Raw genomic sequence first — 21750 nt, forward strand, 5'->3', positions numbered from 1 at the left:
ACCAGGAAAAAACGAAAGGTCCGTGTACTTGTTTTTGAGATATAAGCCATTGAAAATTTGGCAGGACATGATTCTCTGTTGACTTTTCATTCATTTAACATAAGAACCTTTTTTTCTTTCAAAAAGTAAGAAAAAATAACAAGAACTTTTTATGATGTTCAAAAATTGCTATTTAAACTATACGTTGTAAAACTATGTGAAGAAAAGTGGGGGTTAGCGGGCAAAATCTTTAATTGCACTACATACATAACACTAGAGGATTCCGAATATCAGACAAAAAAGTCAAAAACAAGAGTATCGAACATCCTTAAGCATGTTCGGCTGTTGCTAAGCAATTTTTATTTACTATACTGGATATGAACTTCATCAACACAGAAAAATGATGAAAAAAGATATTTAAATTATAGTGTTTCACAGTATGTTACAGTAGATTCTTCACAAGATTGCTAAATTCATTCTTCAGATTATCGTAATCAGATGACAATAATAACCCATTTTAAACGCTATTTCTGTTACTAGGTTGTTGATAAGCATTTAATGAACTTCAGTTGAACATGCTTTTCATTACTAACTGCTAGTTATTCTTATACAGGCAATTTGCTTTGCGTTCATTCTAATTTGTACAATAAAAAGGGTTGCGAGCGAGCGAAATTTTTTTGCTTTTTTTTTTGAAGTTTGATTTTTGGCAGACGAAAGAATTTTTCACTAGCGAGCAATATTATTTTTGAATTATTAAAAACATAAAATCTATGAAAAGCATTTTTTGCAAGGGAGCGATCAGAAATTAACACAGATTTGGCGCATCATAATTTTATATATCTCATATCCTAGTTCTTATATTACCCTACTTTGTTTCTCAATTTGTTCTCAGACACCTTGTTGAATCTCTTTACAACATTTACAGTACAAAATCGTTAACTCGTGGCAAAACCTACAACTTCATGTAATCGGCTCAAATAAAGATCCTACTGAACATGAAACAGTACAACAGCTTTGAACAGGTAGAAATCCATGTTTGATATAAGTAACTGATTGCCAATGCGACAACTATTCACCAATGTTCAAATGGAATGGATATATGCAATTATAGACAACCGTACAGCCTTCAATAATGAGAAACCCATACCGTATAGTCGGCTTTAAAAGGCCCTGACATGAATAATATGAAACAATTCAATTGAGAAAACTAACGGCCTAATTTATAACAAAACAATTTTTACGAAAAACAGATTTGACACACATGAACCAACGACAACCAGTGAACTACAGGCTCCTGAGTTGGGACAGGCGCATATAGAATGGTATGTTGTTTCAAATAAACGTATAAATGCAAAGCATATATGCATGTATAAAGCTTTTAAATACAACTATATATATTTGTGTATACAACAAGCTGATAATTTATAAATGACTGTCCTTCGAAAACAACACCAATTTGAATGCGGGACAACTCGGCCGAAGTCAAACCGGACCGACTAATAAGTCGACTCGGACCGTCTATTATTACAACTCAGATGTATTAAAAGAGGATTTAAACTATTTAAATGATTATAAGAGGCAAAAGATACTAAAGGGACATTCAAACTCATAATTTTTTACTCATAAAATTATCAAATGATATATTTTACATGACAGTATCATTTACATGTTGCTGAATTTCCAAAACATAATAAAAAAATTCAAATCTATTATTTTAAAGTCAACTCAGACCGTCTATATGTAAATGACATACTTGTCATTTAAAAATCTTCCAATTATTATTACCGTATTATGTACATGGCATATTTGTTACTTAAAAAATATAGGGAGTTTCATTCAATCTTCAGCATTAGACAGATGCATGTCAATATAAAAGTCAAAAAGTCTATAAGTTGTGATCTTGAATTGTCTATATAGAAGTCTCTTCGTAGACAGTCCGAGTTGTCTTCCTTGTTATCTGAATAGTCAAAATGGGCATCAAAACTCTCCATTTATTATTTACATTCTAGACGGTATGACTTCTCTTCAGATACAGTCTTTTTTATTAAATCATTTATATGGCTTATATAGGGTCCACATTGTCTTCATCGACGGTCCGAGCTGTCATTTTGTAGATAGTCCGAGTTGTCTCCTGGACGAGTGGTCTCGCACCAACCATTTTATACTACTTAGTATTCAAATGCATCACACCAGATGCCATATACGAAAAACAAATATTACAGACATGAACCAACGACAACCACTGAACTAAAGGATTCTGACTTAGGACAGGCACATGATGAATGTTGCGGGTTAGTTAGCGCTCAACCCTCCCCTGTGCATGGCAAGCTTTTGATGGCTGCAGAGACATTGACTCAACCCTCCCCTAACCTGGGATAGTGGTGTAACAGCACAACATAAAAACAAACTGAAATAAAAGAACAGAGTTCCAATGTCCCTCGCGTTGCACATATTTTATATTCCAAGGAGCATAACTCTTTAAAAAATGCCGATCGTCCACCATTATAGAACTTGTCCGAGATATTGCTGATATTAACCTATAGTTTAAGTTTTATAAAAATCTGGCAACAATTGTACCCGTGAGAGCGCTAACAAGGCCATTTTCCATAAATTTAGTATTCCCAAGGTGCATAACTCTTTTAAAAAAAGTTGATCTTCCACCATTTTAGAACTTGTCTGAGATATTGCTGATATTATCCTATAGTATAAGTTTTATAAAAATCTGGCAAGAATTGTACCAGTGAGAGCGCTAACGAGGCCATTTTCCATAAATTAAATATTTCCAAGGACCATTATAGTACTTGTCCGAGATATTGCTGATATTAATCTACTGTATAAGTTTTATTAAACGTGTTGTTTTCAATTTTTTATAAAAATCTGGCAAGAATTGTACCCTTGAGAGCGCAAACGAGGCCATTTTCCATAAATTTAATATTTCCAAGGGTCATAACTCTTTTTAAAAAAGTTGATCGTCCACCATTATGGAACTTGTCCGAGATATTGCTGATATTAACCTATAGTATAAGTTTTATATAAATCTGGCAAGAATTGTACCCGTGAGAGCGCTATCGAGGCCACTTTCCATAAATTTAGTATTCCCAAGGGGCATAACTCTTTTAAAAAAAGTCGATCGTCCACCATTATAGAACTTGTCAGAGATATTGCTGATAATAACCTATATTATAAGTTTTATAAAAAATCTGGCAAAAATTGTACCAATGATAGCGCTAACAAGACCAGACGGACACATGGCCGGATGTACGGAGGGACGGACGCCCGGTATTTCCATGTCCCCGCATTGCGTTACGTGGTGGACAAAAAATCAGTAGCAATTAGCAACTCAAAATATCGGTGCGAGGCCCACAAACAACTAACATAAAAACAATGGAAGTTACTGCAAATACTGAAAGCTAGTTCTCCCAATTAGTACATATCCAACGTATCCAGAGTTAAGACGTCATAAACAGTCCGAGAAATGCTTCAGAATTATCCCATTAAAGTTCTGACTCGAGTGGCTCGTGTTTTATTAAGACAATTTAATCAACAATATAATACTAAACGTGCATATAACCATGAAAATTCAATATATTTATTTGGGTGAGGAGTGAAGGGGGTGCATCATTTTTAAGACATTTTTTTTATTCTTGGTTGAAAATAAATACAACTTTGAATTTCTAAAACATTCTTGGTACAACTTTGAGTTTCTAAACAATTCTTGGTCACGAATGTTATCAAAAAATAGTTTGTTTTAAAAAAATGCGAAAAGTGTTTGTCTTCAGAATAACACCATGCAAATATATTTACCTTTTGGCATAATTGTTTTTACTTTCTTTACTGAAATAAAAACGACATACCTTAAAATGAATTTTGACACATGATCAGTTTATAAAAGTGCATCAAATCAACTTGTTACAAAGAAATTCTGATAAACTACTGCATGACCGATGTCACTGTTAGTCAATACCATGCGAACGGCCTCTACAAAAATACTATTTGTTGTTCAAATGACTCTCCATCCATCTACATGTCAGCTGTATATTTATTTGGAAATTCACGAAAGTCCCCTCAGCTCTAAGCCTATTTATAATCACGTTCCTCCGATCTAAGGTGCAGTTTGAGACCAAATAAAAGCTTTGAAATCAGGGAAAACTTGCATTTCTCGAAGGTGTGCTTCCCTTCTGTGTCTAGGCAACACAGTACAGAGGCTTTCAAAAAACAGTACACACCCGTGGAAATATATCTACTGACCGTGTTTACTATTTAGATACACTTTAAATTATTTTAAGAAACCACTACTTAAGGTTGCAGGTCCAAATGGAGCCAAACAAAAAAACGTGAAAAATTAAAAAAAAAAATCTTAGTTTGGGAACCGATGGTTTATCATATGTTTTCTTATGTACAAAATTTAAACAATGTATTGAAACTGTTCTAGTTTAATATTGTACATTCACAGAAGAATCAAATGTATTGGTAAGTATACAGATATAATCTAGACGATAAAATTCTTTCTTCCTCATTTATAAATTTGATTTGAATAACACTTTTATTAATATTATTTTGAATTATATTTCAAGTGTTATCAATTTTAAAGATTTGTGCCTTTACTACAATATTTGATATCTATATGTTTCACCATTTCTTCCCTGTACTTCAAACTCCACTTTATAAAAAACCCAAAGAAACCAGTTTTCACAAATGAAAACGGCTCCTTTTTTATTGAAGGCATTATAATATCAATAATACAGTATCCAGATATTAAACTGTAATTACCTTTCGGCATAATTTTCGTTGTTTTCTCCACTGAAATATAAAACATAATACATAACAGTAGTATTTATAAATGTTCAGCTTATGTAAGTTCATAACGAATATTGATACTTCAAGATTGATGCCTGTTACTAGGTTTTAAGTCAAAGTCTCAACGGCCTAGCAATTGTTAATATATGATTATACCTTGTGAACATATTCCAAGATCGCTTTTAAAGGTGTGCAAGATGCTCAATCACTTTCATATCTTAATAAAAAAAAATAGGTTTAAATTAAAAGAAAAGTCCCCACGGTCATCTTAAGGATGTATTCTTCTGACGTTTCAGTCTCGTTGAAATCTCGTTCTGGAATTATTTACAAAACATGTGATACAAGTGGAAAATATCAATGAATTTAAAAAATGTTACAATCAAACTTAACTCTGTAAATGAATTGTGTATTTACAATAAGTAGTTTTTGAGTGATAAATTTTTCAAATTTCATTACCAATCAAATCAGTCTTTTTAGTCAAAATTTTGAGAAAATGGGTGAGGGGTACAAGAAAGGATTTGATTAGAAACATGTACATCCTATATTCCTTTTTTCTTTTCAAATTTCTTAGATATGTATTTTTTCAATCATTTATAACAAAGAAGTTGAAATAATATGCATTTCGTTCTTAAAACAGAGAAAAATCACAAATTTACAAAATTGACAGCATGGTAAATTTGACACGAAAAAGCATCAAAATATGATAAAACTTTCTTATATTTACACCTACCTATAGTTTTTTTAAAGTAAAATTTATTCAGATTGGTCCACTTCATCTTTATTGAAAGTATGAAAAAAAGTGTAATTGTGGAACGATAATAGTCCAAAAATGGGTAAAAATTGAAGAAAAATTAGAAATTTATCAAAATTGGGTACTTTCAACGGGCCGTAGCAAAAAAAGTACGCAACCATATGATTTTTTCTTCACCAATTATTTTTTTTACAGTCATATAAACCCAAAAATCTTGTTAAGAAAAAAAGTTTAATTCCAGAAATTTTTACATCCTTTGTACATCCTTAAGCTTCAAAACTACAGTGCATTGACAAAAGGTATTCGTCACTAGCGATCTTTCGATATATACATATATTTCATATGAAACCACAAACTTCTAATATGATTGTTAGGTAATTTGTGGTTAGACTTTTATCAACTTGGTACCACAAAAGGGATTTGTCACATGTTTATTTGTTTTCTTTGATTAAATATTGTTATCCACCCTTTTCCAACAGATTTTAACACCATTTTTTTGTCAGGAAATTTTCGATATCTTTATATACCTATATGGAGTATTTTCTTTCAGAAAGTTAGGTTATTCTTTTGAAGAATCAACCTGGACGATACCAAGTTTCAATGAAAAGTGCTTCAAGGCATAAAATAAAGACCTGTGTCAAGTCATTATTTACCCCGATTATAATGCAAACTACAGTTTTTAAAAACATCATTTAAATGTAATCGTGTGTTGTTGTCAATCGGGGGTTTTCTATACCATTGTCTATCTTAAATATTCCTTTAAGGTTTTGTACAGAAACAATCCTTTACTTCATTTATTAGATTGGAATACTAGTACCAGAACACGGATTTTTCAATGCACAATTATATGAAATGAAATTATATAATATTCTATCCTGATTCAATGTTTTAAGAAAAAAAGTTAGTTTCTTTTAAATTGTTGAAAAAATAAATTTTTTTTCGCGGTAAAAATGTCATTAAACCAGCCCGTTTTATAAAGTTAATATAATTACTTACTTACAAAGTGCATGACTTGTATTTTCACATACCGAAACACTTGCTTCGTACAGTACAATTGTAATTAACTGGACAGAGATAACTAACAATTCTATCAAGATTAGTTAGTTTTATTTCTTTTTTTTTTTTCTTTTTTTTTAACAACCAATATATTCTTTATTCTTTTCTTTAATTAGAACTTGCTGCCATTCCTTTGGGATGGAAGATTTTAATATTGTAAACTCTGCAATCCAATTAGACTTATTGCTTAATTTTTCTAAAATAAAAACCTCTGATAACTTTCCCTCACGATCAAGTATGTCGTTGATATAAAGAAATCAACTTGCTTCCCAGTTTTGAGAGAACAAACTTTTGTTGCAATGTTTAACGTATCTATTTCCCCAAATAACCTGTTTTCTAATATTTGAAAAATGATCTTTAAATTTTGTAAAACCTCCCCCTGTTTTCACCCAGCTTGAAATTACTTGCAAATAAAAATCTGGTATATTTTCAAATTCTTTTAGTGATCTAACATTATCTAAATTCATGTTAAAGACAAGATAATTTTTTTCCAAGATTGTTGAAATATTTGGTAGGAATAATCATCCAGTTCGGCAGAGTGGTTGAAGTAAATTTGGAAACCCATGAAGCTTTCAGTGATGTAAAATAGCTTTCAAACTCAACTATTTTTTACCCCCCTTTTTGATAATCGCCAATTAGTGTATTTCTTTTTACTTTGTCATTTTTACCTTCCCAATATATTTAAAACAACAGCTTTCAATCTCTTTAATGTATTTGTTTGGAACAATACACGAAGTAGCCAAAAATGTAAATTTTGGTAAGATTAAAGATTTTATAATTAATATTTTTCCAAATGTAGTTAGTTTTCTTTTTTTCAATGCCTTAAGTAAGGATTTCATTTTATCAATTTTAGGTTCCCGGTTTAACTTTTCACATTCGTTTGTGTTGTGACCAAAATAAATCCCTAAGGCTTTAACTGGTTTGTCCGTCTAGCGTATTCCCTCAATTTTATTTATACTATGTTTAAGCGTCCCTATCAAGATTCCTTCTGTTTTACTACGATTTAATCTCAGACCAGAGAAAGAACCAAACGTTTCTATAATATTCATAGCATTTGATATGTCGGTGTTTGAACTACAAAAAAGAGTTGTATCATCCGCCAATTGAGATACTTTTATGCTATGTGTTTTTTTATCAATAGTAATTCGAATACCTTTGATGTCGGGGTTTTGTCGTAATCGAAAAGCCATAATTTCTACTGACAAAACAAAAAGTAAAGCAGATAAAGGGCATCCTTGACGGATTCCTCTGGAGTTTTCAAAAATCTCAGATACCAATCCATTATTTATTACACATGTCTGTATTCCCTTGTATAAAGTATCCACCCATGATATAAATGATTCATTAAAACCAAAATGTTTTAGAACGCTTAACATGAATTTCCATTCCAAAGAATCAAAAGCTTAAGTAAAATCAACATATACAAAAGCCCCATCTATTCCGTATGATTCTGCATAGTCCATAATGTCTTGAATTTGCCTTAAATTGAATCCAATAAAACGTTTTTTTACATATCCAGTTTGATCTTCATTAATTAGTTTAGGAAGCAGTTTTTTAAGGTCTCTGTGCCAAAACATGGGATAGTATTTTCAAATATACGTTTAATAATGATATAGGACGATGATTGTCCAAAGATAATGGGTCATTCTTTTTAAATAATAAAGAATGTACACCTGTTCATTGGGTATACGATAAAAGTTTTTTCCCCGTGTCCCTTATTAAGAACTTTAACTAACATAAAGTCTTATAATATTCCAAAGTCAAGCCGTCAAGACCTGGTGATTTATTTAGCTTCATCGTGTTTATAGCACTGGTGCATTCATCTATAGTTACTTCCGCATCACATTCTTCAAAGTCATCAATATCTATATCCCTTTCCATAATAGTGTCAGAAACGTATGAATGTAACAAATTTTTATCGGGGCATGTTGTAGTGTATAATAATTTATAATAATTCTTTATCATTTCTAAAATTTCTTCCTGGTTTGTTGTTACTTCCTTTTTTTTTCGTTTCTAAGCTAAATGATAGATTTTTTAACTTGTCGCTGTTTTTCTAATCCTAAAAAATAAGTGTTATTCTTCTCCCCTAATTCCACCTATTTTTCCCTTGATCTAATTTGAGCCCCCTTCGCTTTATATTCATAAATTGCTTCTAATTGCACATCTAATTGTTTTATATTATTTGTTAGTTTTTCATCTTCCTTTAATTGTTCATCTCTTAATTTCGTAAGTTGCTCTAATTCGTTTTCCAACTTTCTTGTTGTCTCCCTTGATAACTTTGATTTTCTTTTACAGTAAAGTATAGATCCGTCCCTAATTTCGACTTTTAAATTGTCCCATAGTAAACGGATATCACTGCTGTCACTATTGATTATACGACCTTTAAACCTATTAATCACTTTATTGAGTTTATCTTGATATTCAATATCTTTTGAAATAGAATTGTTTAATTTCCAATACCCATTCCCTCTTTCAGAATCCAAAACCCGAATGCTAATTACTACCCCTGGTGGTCAGTCACTTTTATAAGCGCTGGTTTAATTTTACAATTCTCAACAAGACTGAAAATCTTTTCCAATTAAAATAAAATCTATCCTACTTGCTTGAGTCTTATCTTTTCTTCTCCATGTAAATTGTTGTGTGCTTTCATGTAGAAAGCGCCAAATATTCATAAGGCTATGATTTTTAATAAAAGTTTTTAAACTATTAAACTGCTCGGTAAATCTTGCATTTTTATTTAAACTTTTTCTATCGATATTTCTTAACGCTTCATTGAAATCGCCTCCAACCAAAATTATGCCAATCCAGTGTTCCTTTATAAAATTGTTGACCTTTTTAAAGAAAGAATTCCTATCAGTCCTGTAATTTGGTGCATACAGACAAACTAATGACAAAATTAAATTATCCATTTTTACATTTAATAGGATAAGTCTCCCGTCGTTATCGCAGAATCAATTAATTACATCGATATCTGCGTATTTATTTATAGCGATTGCTACCTCCCTACTATCTGTAGTGCCATTACTGCAGTAGAAAATAAAATCAGATTCTTTTTCAAGATTTGCTTTTGTGTCTTCGTTAAAGTGCGTTTCTTGTAATAAGGCAATGGAGCATTTATTGCGTTTAATCCACTCTATAACCCTCATTCCTTATTCTTTATTTTTTATACCATTAACATTAAGTGTAAAAAAATTAATATTTTTCATAATGGTTTCGATAGTTAAAAAAAGTATTTAATTTCCGTGATTTATCTACATGATCTACTACGTTAAGATACAGTTTTTCAATCGACAAAAGGTAACAATGTGTGACCTTACTTAACCTTGTGTCAATTATCAACTCTTGAAGTACGGACGTACCCAGGTACAAACTATTTGTAACATAGCGTATAAAGCATTTGATGAATAAATCTACGACTATCGATTTATTTATATTGTGATTTAGACTACAGAAAAATGTGGAACACAATTAATGTTTGAATTGGACTTTTCTGAAAAAGTGAATCTTGTATATCGCAAATAAGTGGAAAATAATAATATCTGTATCTAGAAAGGATCTAATTAATAATATAGAATTGAGACAGGATTGCCTGTTTGTTTTATTTTTACGTTTTTGGAGAGACTGTGTTCTGAAGGAGAGTCCATTTTCAATGAGGTAAGTACTTTTGGAATTCTTCAAAACATTGATTACACATTTGTGTTAATAATTAAATTTTACTTTGTTATGATTTAAAACAAGTGATTCTTGTGTATGTTTAAAAATAGTTTTACAATTTCGAATACCGTCAAGTCTGTCTCAAAATAGACATAGAAAAACCCAGCATAGCAAGTAAGTATAAAATGTCTTTTACATTCCAAGCATGATAATATAATCATACAATATATTATATATTAAGCTAATAACTAGACACGTTAACCTATGTTTAAAGAAACTATAGGTGTTATACATTGTTTTCATTTTTAATACATGTAAGAACATTTAAATTTAATCAATTGACTTAGTACAAATAACAGGTAGATAGTACTGTATACACATGTCCATAATAAAATCAGTGCAGTACTAATTACCAAGCCTACATTCTTGTCTATATATATATTTGTTTAAAACTTATTAAACAACAATAACGTATATTATATAATTTCATGTGGTTTATTTTGAATGAATAATGGTTTATTTTGAATGAATAAACGTAATTACGTGACAAATTTTCAATGCGGGATGATGTTTCTATCAATAGAATAGGGAAACACCAGTTTTTTTGGAAAAGTCGATCAGTTGTTTTTCGTATATAAAAACAATTTTCGAACAAATATTTACATATAGTCCGAATGAACATCTTTTTGGATATGAATATAAACGCTTGTCTTATTAAATCATATATGTTACACCATATTTTTGTATCTAATATCATTAATTGACATTTTATAACATCTAACATTTGTTAAGTATTGCACATACACATGCATGTCATTTTCATCACTATATCAACTATTGCATACAGCCATTTTTTGAAACACTTTCTACTGTTTTCATCATCATTTAAATTAAACTCTGTATTTGAGCTTGAATTTTTTTTCATGTATATCCTTTTTTCATTTTATTTTTAAATAACATAAAAATATAGAAAAATATAATTAGTTAATAAATTATTCGGTTTAAAACTATGATTCAACAGTTATTTGACTAGATTAGTTTTATGCTTTTGATTTCAGTAGGTGTTGGTGGAGTATGATTCATTGAAGCTGCTTTTCTTGACATTTTAGGTGTATTTACGAATTTGTCAATGGAAGGTTGCGATTTGTCTTGACCTGTGTTGTTTACATTTGACATTAGCACATTTCTAGCTGCACCTGTCTTTGTGCTACTAGCTTTGTTGGATGTACTACTAGTATGTGATGGCTTTAGTATAGCTGTGTTTGATGTTTGTTTGTCAGCTGTTCCAGACATGTGTTCTTTTGTCTGATTGTCATTGGACTGTACAGCTTCACTTTCACTCTCTTGGACATTTACATCTAAGCTTTCTAAATTTTCATTTTCAGTTTGTAAGTCAGATTAGCAATCTAACATTTAATGACCACTTTTGTTGCATGTTCTACAAACCCTGTCATTAGGGCATTCATATATTAAGTGACCTGGTTTCAAGCATTTATGACATGTCTTTATATTGCTACTAGTATCATAGTATTTTTTACTTTAATGCGAATGATATTTTCTTGTAGCCAACCCGGATTTCGAGGATTTTGCGAGTACAGAGGTATCTGCCTGCCACGCAGGTGTACCCCTGTCACTTACAAAGACAGTCTGTCCCCCTCGTTGTCCATATACAGTCGCCACATTTCTCGTATTTGTTGTATACCTTTGATTCGTTCTGCAGAGACCTTGACACCTATTGCATTATATATCTCGACATTCGTCAGCCAAAGAGATTTCGGAGGTTTCCCTGAGCCATGGACATCTTCGTCCTTAAGGAAAATGGGCTTTACAAAGTTCCCTGGGTCATTGTTAGTGTTTTGAGATGTTACATTTAGATTGGTTTGATGATTAGTTACCACCTCAGAAAAAGACGCCATTTTTTCTTTGTTTTGATTTTGATCGACCACTTCAATCACTGATAATTTCACTTTCTTCACCTTGTAGAACATTTAACAGACGTTTTATACGATCAGCTGTTATACGTGTACACATAGATTCGAATTCTGAATCCATTTTACTCTAATTTCACTATTTTATCAACTTTTTAAGCGGAGTGCTATCTCAACGAGCCGTAGCAACAAGGTACATCACTCTTTTATTTCACCTTATAATTGAGCCGTGGGGCGTTGTCATACCTAAACGCATGAGAAAAGAATATCCCACTTTAATGTGATCGGTTTATTGGGATACAATTTCCCGCAAATCTTTCCAGAAAATAATAATTTTTGACGGTATATAAGTCTTTTAATGCATATTTTAAGGTTTCTTGTCGTATAACACACCTTGGGTGTATTATACGACAAGAACGACCATAAAATATGCATTATCTATAACTTAAACTAAAAAAAATGTAAATAATCATCATTGTGTTTAGGACACGTCACACGAGAAAACCAAAACGTCTGAAAAAATATATATAACCAAATAAACAAATATAATTCAGACACTTTTTCATCTTCTATATCCGCAATTTTTTGGTTGGGTTAATACAATGCGACTTCAGTTAGTTTTACTTAACCACATGCAAACACATTTGACTTTATGCCTAACTATCTTTACTTTCTTTACTGAAATATGAAACGTCACACATCAAAATGAAGTATGGCATATGGTCAGTTTATAAAAGTACATTTGTGTACATCAAATCGACTTGCATCACAATAATGATGAACTGCTGCAAGATCGATGCAACTGATAGTAGGCTGGACATTTCATCATCTATTTAACTTATTTTTAAACCCGTGGTTTTCATGTGTGCGGTATTTTGATCAATTTTACAATAGGTTTATGATGTACCAGTATTGGCATTTTTACAAGAAGGGCTATTCCAGATGAACAATAAGGGTAGGTTAACTATTTTCTCCTCATTTTGTACATTTGATTTTCATTTTGCTAAGCTATTATTTTTGTGAAGCTAATTCTGTATATACACCGTTTTCGAATATCAGAACTTTACTCCGACTTACCCTCTATTTTGTGCATGTTGACCTAATGGCGTTGACAAAATAATCACTGTTGGTCTATAAAGGAAAATGTTTTCTGTTGCGAGGCCAAACATGAATTGCAAACAATTTATTTTCTTCCATGGCGGATAACATTTTCAAGTAAGTTACTCGGGCCTATATATTACATTCATCAGGTACATCACATAATCTTTTGTCAACGGATTAATACCATACATGTATTTACAAAATATCAAGAATTAATTTTTCACTTTCAGTAATAAACTCAACTATGTCTTATGAATTATGTGTAAAATTTATCGTTTGGCCAAAGTTTTTTTTAACTCCAGTGTGAACATAGCAAAAGACCAAGTGAGAAAAACACAATAAAAGAAAAACAGCCTCTGTATACCTAATCTTTACAGAAGGCATTATGATACCAATAATACGCCATTTAGATTGTGAACATACAGACAGTATAATTCATCTTTTTGCAGAATTCTCTCAAATGTTTTCACTGAAAAATATGATATTAGTACATGTAGCGTCTTTTTATCAGGGATGATTTAACTTCAAATAATAATAACGGAAAAGCATTTAAATTTATCTAAGAAACAACACCACCGCTTTCAAAAGTATCATTTTCAAATACGTCTTTATGATTCCAGCAACATTTGAAAAATAAAATGGAGAATGAAAATAACTGAAATCAGTAAAAGAAGTGACAACAATCATCCTTGGTTAATGTTAATATGTTAAATCAACTCGTTATCCCGTAACTTTGTCGGGAAAAAGAGGATATAAATTGGCCATTCAAAAACTGAAGCCGAATAAATATCATAAACGCAAAGGCCAAACACAGACCAAAAGACAAACAGCAGTCAAGAACAAGATCTCTACCAAATCTTGCTATAAACAAAGCAAGGACCAAATACGAAACAAATAAAAAGAGGAAAAGGACAAGAACAGCGACTTATTTCACCCATACAAAATCTTATTCATCAACGTTTCAGTATAACTAACGAGCTATTTTTGTTGTAAGATTTTTTATGAAAAGAGCCCGTGCCTCTTTATATTTTTATAAAGGCATATGTGAAAATAGCAAACATAAAACAAATTTCAATTACCTTTTGGCATAATTTTCTTCACTTTTGTAACTGAAATATAACACATTAAAAGATTCTCTGTATCGAATAATATTTCAAAACAACTCGTTATAACCAACTTGAGGAACGACACCATTTTTGGTAGACTTTAAGCCTATCGGCTATCACTAGCTTCGAAACTAGTACGTCTGCAATTTGAAGCATTCTCTACACAGATAAACTGTATTACAAAGAATGGGTTGCGTAGCTTTTTTTTAAGCTACAGGTTGTGCAAAATTGTCAGATTTTGAATAGATTAATCATGGAGAAATCAATTTTGTGTGATAGAAAGATAACTAAGCAATAGAATTTTAAGATGAAATATGAGAAGAATTATAGTCACGAATTTTTATACTTCGACGCAGGCCTAGAAGACACGTTCGAAATACAGCCATGTTAATTTGATCAAGCAAAAATGTTAAAAAAAAAACAACCGTTTCCCTTAAAAGTTTACAGATACATATAAACTTACTTTTAGAACAATTTCATATAATATTTTCTAGCAAACAAAGACAACAGAAATGTCTATTTTGATCTACGACGTTATTCAAAATACAACAGAAATTCTTATTTCAATTGTGACGTCACCCATATGCACCTCATGTTTCATCGAAATAAGATCATGACTTTGTTTACAAAGCGAGAGAAGGTTTTTTTTTGGGTGGTTATTGTACTCTCAAATAAGAGTCAAATTCATTAATAAGCTACATGTTTACAATTTTTTTTTTCTTTAATTAATATGATTTTAATAACATTATTATTATAATTGTAAATCTAATTTCGTGTGAACACCACTTTGCAGTTTTGAGAATTTACTACAATATGATATATCTATGTTGTACCATTGCTTCTATGTATTTCGACCTCCACTTGGAAAAAAAAAACAAAGAAGTAACTAAGCACTAAGAAACAACAACAAATAAAAAACACTCCTTATTTTTATGGAAGGCATTTTATCAACACACATAGTATCCAGTTAGTCAACACCGACAATTATATTTACCTTTTGGCATAATTTTGGTAATTTTCGTTACGTAATATAGCATATAGCCCATAAAATTGAATTTTTAAACATGGTCTGTGTAGGATATTATTTCAAATTAGCTCATTATTTCACAACTTTAGGACCGATATATTTTTAATAGGCTTGAATGCCTACGGTAATGGAAACTAGTACGTTTTTAATATATCCTCTACAAGCTATCACAAATTCAGTTTAATTGAAAAATAGATCAATGAAGCGTACACATGCAGTTATCATCCTCATTAAATATTTGTATTTGAATGGCATACATGCAGTTATAACAATAAAATATAGAGTGCAGATAATGAATGGACATGAATTATATTTACCTTTTGGCATTACTTTCTTAATTTTCTTCACTGAAAGATAACACGAAATAAATAAGATAAAATTAATGATAAGTGTATGTAATATCATTAAACCAACACGTTATATAGCAAAATAGAATTGTAACTTCAGGATCGATGTCACTGTTCAAAATTTTATATCGATGTCCCGGCCTTCACAAATTTAGAAATCAGATTATTGTCATTTTTTATATGTTACACCATATTATATATTTCAGAAATAACAAAAGAAACTATAGGTTACCGTAAGGCCTTCAAAAATGAGTTAAACCGATACCGTTAAGTTATCTATCAAAGGCCCAATCATGACAAAATGAGAAAATATCAAAAGGAAAAAGAAAAGGACGGAATTAGGACAAAAAAATAATCAAAAAACAAATTTGACAGACAGCAAACATCGACAACCACTGAGTGTGGGACAGGCCCACATAGAATGTGACGGGGTAAAACATCTATATTTAACAAACAATAGGGAGTTGTACTAGCAATAACAACATGACAATTATCATAATTACCTATTGGCATAACTTTATTTATTCTCTTTACTGAAATGTAACACGTCACACATAAGATGGATTTTGTATATGGTCAGTTAATTATATGAGAATAAGGAGATGCGGTATGATTGTAAATTAGGCACTTTTCCAAAATAGATGACATAGTAGTTAGCAACTAAAAGTGACAAATGTTTACCATTCAAAAAAGAAAACAAACGGCCGGATTTATATACAAAACAATGAAAAGGGGGGAAAAATACAAAATACAGAAGCAAACGACAATCACTGATTTACGGGCTCCATACTTGGGACAGACACATACATATTTTGGCGGGGTTAAACATGTTAGCGGGCTCCCAACCCTCCTCTTAAACCTGGGACAGATGTGCAACAGAACAACACAAGAACAAACAGACGTATAAAACAATAAATGAAAAATAAATATGATAAACGGCAACAAACGACAACTCCTAAATCACAGGCTCCTAACTTGGGACAGGTACATAAAGCAAATTTCAACGACCTTTTGGAATAACTTTCTTTACTTTTGTAACTGAAATGAAAAACTTTTAAAGATTATCTGTATCGAATAATATTTCAAAACAACTCGTTATAACCAACTTCAGGAACGACACCATTTTTGGTAGACTTTAAGCCTATCGGCTTTCACTAGCTTCGAAACTAGTACGTCTGCAATTTGAAGCATTCTCTACACAGATATCAAGAACTCAACAAAAATTAAAAAAAGTTCTATTAAACTACAAAATACAGTTAACATCCTCATTTAGGGTAGATAGATTGTCAAAATTAAAATCAATAGATTTTTTTCATAATTTGAAAAAATGTAAGTTATGCAATGCTTTTTTCAAAACTGTACTACAAAGTATGGGTTTGCGTAGCTTTTTTTCAAGCTACAGGTTGTGCAAAATTGTCAGATTTTGAATAGATTAATCATGGAGAAATCAATTTTGTGTGATAGAAAGATAACTAAGCAATAGAATTTTAAGATAAAATATGAGAGGAATTATAGTCACGAATTTTTATACTTCGACGCAGGCCTAGAAGACACGTTCGAAATACAGCCATGTTAATTTGATCAAGCAAAAATGTTTAAAAAAAACAACCGTTTCACTAAAAAGTTTACAGATACATATAAACTTACTTTTAAAACAATTTCATATAATATTTTCTAGCAACCAAAGACAACAGAAATGTCTATTTTGATCTACGACGTTATTCAAAATACAACAGAAATTCTTATTTCAATTGTGACGTCACCCATATGCACCTCATGTTTCATCGAAATAAGATCATGACTATGTCTACAAAGCGAGAGAAGGTTTTTTTTTGGGTGGTTATTGTACTCTCAAATTAGAGTCAAATTCATTAATAAGCTACACGTTTTCAATTTTGTTTTTCTTTTATGAATATGATTTTAATAACATTATTATTATAATTGTAAATCTAATTTCGTGTGAACACCACTTTGCAGTTTTGAGAATTTACTACAATGTGATATAACTATGTTGTACCATTTCTTCTGTGTATTTCGACCTCCACTTTGCAAAAAAAAAACCAAAGAACTAACTAAGCACTAAGTAACAAAAACAAATAAAAAACACTCCTCATTTTTATGGAAGGCATTATATCAACACACATAGTATCCAGTTAGTCAACACCGACAATTATATTTACCTTTTGGCATAATTTTGGTAATTTTCGTTACTGAAATATAGCATATAGCCCATAAAATTGAATTTTTAAACATGGTCTGTGTAGGATATTATTTCAAATTAACTCATTATTTCACAACTTTAGGACCGATATATTTTTAATAGGCTTGAATGCCTACGGTAATGGAAACTAGTACGTTTTTAATATATCCTCTACAAGCTATCTCAAATTCAGTTTAATTGAAAAATAGATCAATGAAGCGTACACATGCAGTTATCATCCTCATTAAATATTTGTATTTGAATGGCATACATGCAGTTATAACAATAAAATATAGAGTGCAGATAATGAATGGACATGAATTATATTTACCTTTTGGCATTACTTTCTTAATTTTCTTCACTGAAAGATAACACGAAATAAATAAGATAAAATTAATGATAAGTGTATGTAATATCATTAAACCAACACGTTATATAGCAAAATAGAATTGTAACTTCAGGATCGATGTCACTGTTCAAAATTTTATATCGATGTCCCGGCCTATACAAATTTAGAAATCAGATTATTGTCATTTTTTATATGTTACACCATATTATATATTTCAGAAATAACAAAAGAAACTATAGGTTACCGTAAGGCCTTCAAAAATGAGTTAAACCGATACCGTTAAGTTATCTATCAAAGGCCCAATCATGACAAAATGAGAAAATATCAAAAGGAAAAAGAAAAGGACGGAATTAGGACAAAAAAATAATCCAAAAACAAATTTGATAGACAGCAAACATCGACAACCACTGAGTGTGGGACAGGCCCACATAGAATGTGACGGGATAAAACATCTATATTTAACAAACAATAGGGAGTTGTACTAGCAATAACAACATGACAATTATCATAATTACCTATTGGCATAACTTTATTGACTCTCTTTACTGAAATGTAACACGTCACACATAAGATGGATTTTGTATATGGTCAGTTAATTATATGAGAATAAGGAGATGCGGTATGATTGTAAATTAGGCACTTTTCCAAAATAGATGACATAGTAGTTAGCAACTAAAAGTGACAAATGTTTACCATTCAAAAAAGAAAACAAACGGCCGGATTTATATACAAAACAATGAAAAGGGGGGAAAAATACAAAATACAGAAGCAAACGACAATCACTGATTTACGGGCTCCATACTTGGGACAGACACATACATATTTTGGCGGGGTTAAACATGTTAGCGGGCTCCCAACCCTCCTCTTAAACCTGGGACAGATGTGCAACAGAACAACACAAGAACAAACAGACGTATAAAACAATAAATGAAAAATAAATATGATAAACGGCAACAAACGACAACTCCTAAATCACAGGCTCCTAACTTGGGACAGGTACATAAAGCAAATTTCAACGACCTTTTGGAATAACTTTCTTTACTTTTGTAACTGAAATGAAAAACTTTTAAAGATTCTCTGTATCGAATAATATTTCAAAACAACTCGTTATAACCAACTTCAGGAACGACACCATTTTTGGTAGACTTTAAGCCTATCGGCTTTCACTAGCTTCGAAACTAGTACGTCTGCAATTTGAAGCATTCTCTACACAGATATCAAGAACTCATCAAAAATTAAAAAAAGTTCTATTAAACTACAAAATACAGTTAACATCCTCATTTAGGGTAGATAGATTGTCAAAATTAAAATCAATAGATTTTTTTCATAATTTGCAAAAATGTAAGTTATGCAATGCTTTTTTCAAAACTGTACTACAAAGTATGGGTTTGCGTAGCTTTTTTTCAAGCTACAGGTTGTGCAAAATTGTCAGATTTTGAATAGATTAATCATGGAGAAATCAATTTTGTGTGATAGAAAGATAACTAAGCAATAGAATTTTAAGATAAAATATGAGAGGAATTATAGTCACGAATTTTTATACTTCGACGCAGGCCTAGAAGACACGTTCGAAATACAGCCATGTTAATTTGATCAAGCAAAAATGTTTAAAAAAAACAACCGTTTCACTAAAAAGTTTACAGATACATATTAACTTACTTTTAAAACAATTTCATATAATATTTTCTAGCAACCAAAGACAACAGAAATGTCTATTTTGATCTACGACGTTATTCAAAATACAACAGAAATTCTTATTTCAATTGTGACGTCACCCATATGCACCTCATGTTTCATCGAAATAAGATCATGACTATGTCTACAAAGCGAGAGAAGGTTTTTTTTTGGGTGGTTATTGTACTCTCAAATTAGAGTCAAATTCATTAATAAGCTACACGTTTTCAATTTTGTTTTTCTTTTATGAATATGATTTTAATAACATTATTATTATAATTGTAAATCTAATTTTGTGTGAACACCACTTTGCAGTTTTGAGAATTTACTACAATGTGATATAACTATGTTGTACCATTTCTTCTGTGTATTTCGACCTCCACTTTGCAAAAAAAAAACCAAAGAACTAACTAAGCACTAAGTAACAAAAACAAATAAAAAACACTCCTCATTTTTATGGAAGGCATTATATCAACACACATAGTATCCAGTTAGTCAACACTGACAATTATATTTACCTTTTGGCATAATTTTGGTAATTTTCGTTACTGAAATATAGCATATAGCCCATAAAATTGAATTTTTAAACATGGTCTGTGTAGGATATTATTTCAAATTAACTCATTATTTCACAACTTTAGGACCGATATATTTTTAATAGGCTTGAATGCCTACGGTAATGGAAACTAGTACGTTTTTAATATCTAGCATCATCTACAAGCTATCTCAAATTCAGTTTAATTGAAAAATAGATCAATGAAGCGTACACATGCAGTTATCATCCTCATTAAATAGTTGTATTTGAATGGCATACATACAGTTATAACAATAAAATATAGAGTGCAGATAATGAATGGACATGAATTATATTTACCTTTTGGCATTACTTTCTTAATTTTCTTCACTAAAAGTTAACACGAAATAAAAAAGATAAAATTAATGATAAGTGTATGTAATATCATTTAACCAACACTTTATATAGCAAAATAGAATTGTAACTTCAGGATCGATGTCACTGTTCAAAATTTTATATCGATATCCAGGCCTACACAAACTTAGAAATCAGATTATTGTTATTTTTTATATGTTACACCATATTATACATCTGTATTTCTATTTTAGCAATTACAAAAGAAACTATAGGTTACCGTAAGGCCTTCAAAAATGAGTAAAACCGATACCGTTAAGTTATCTATCAAAGGCCCAATCATGACAAAATGAGAAAATATCAAAAGGAAAAAGAAAAGGACGGAATTAGGACAAAAAAATAATCAAAAAAAAACAAATTTGACAGACAGCAAACATCGACAACCACTGAGTGTGGGACAGGCCCACATAGAATGTGACGGGGTAAAACATCTATATTTAACAAACAATAGGGAGTTGTACTAGCAATAACAACATGACAATTATCATAATTACCTATTGGCATAACTTTATTGACTCTCTTTACTGAAATGTAACACGTCACACATAAGATGGATTTTGTATATGTTCAGTTTATTATATAAGAATAAGGAGATGCGGTATGATTGCAAATTAGGCACTTTTCCAAAATAGATGACATAGTAGTTAGCAACTAAAAGTGACAAATGTTTACCATTCGAAAAAGAAAACAAACGGCCGGATTTATATACAAAACAATGAACGGGGAAAAAAATACAATATACAGAAGCAAACGACAATCACTGATTTACAGGCTCCATACTTGGGACAGACACATACATATTTTGGCGGGGTAAAACATGTTAGCAGGCTCCCAACCCTCCTCTTAAACCTGG

General features: G+C 31.0%; 1 protein-coding gene and 1 long non-coding RNA gene across 7 annotated transcripts in view; one reads left to right on the plus strand and one right to left on the minus strand.

Moving 5' to 3' along the window:
• Positions 1–21750, minus strand: part of LOC127703040 (uncharacterized) — a 925706-nt gene that overhangs the window by 809158 nt on the left and 94798 nt on the right. For all 6 annotated transcript variants that reach the window (XM_052207424.1, XM_052207422.1, XM_052207423.1 and 3 more), the window contains 8 exons: positions 20844–20873; positions 20488–20517; positions 18278–18307; positions 17927–17956; positions 15717–15746; positions 14346–14375; positions 4750–4779; positions 3784–3813 (listed from right to left, as the gene is read on the minus strand). In XM_052207424.1, coding sequence (XP_052063384.1) covers positions 3784–3813; positions 4750–4779; positions 14346–14375; positions 15717–15746; positions 17927–17956; positions 18278–18307; positions 20488–20517; positions 20844–20873 — 240 coding nt within the window. The remainder of the gene's footprint in view (positions 1–3783; positions 3814–4749; positions 4780–14345; positions 14376–15716; positions 15747–17926; positions 17957–18277; positions 18308–20487; positions 20518–20843; positions 20874–21750) is intronic.
• Positions 1–21750, plus strand: part of LOC127703059 (uncharacterized) — a 163115-nt gene that overhangs the window by 124217 nt on the left and 17148 nt on the right. The gene's annotated exons all lie outside the window — the stretch shown is intronic.

Source organism: Mytilus californianus, unplaced genomic scaffold, assembly GCF_021869535.1.
Source record: "Mytilus californianus isolate M0D057914Y unplaced genomic scaffold, xbMytCali1.0.p SCAF_5, whole genome shotgun sequence".
NCBI classification, from domain to species: Eukaryota; Metazoa; Mollusca; class Bivalvia; order Mytilida; family Mytilidae; genus Mytilus; species Mytilus californianus.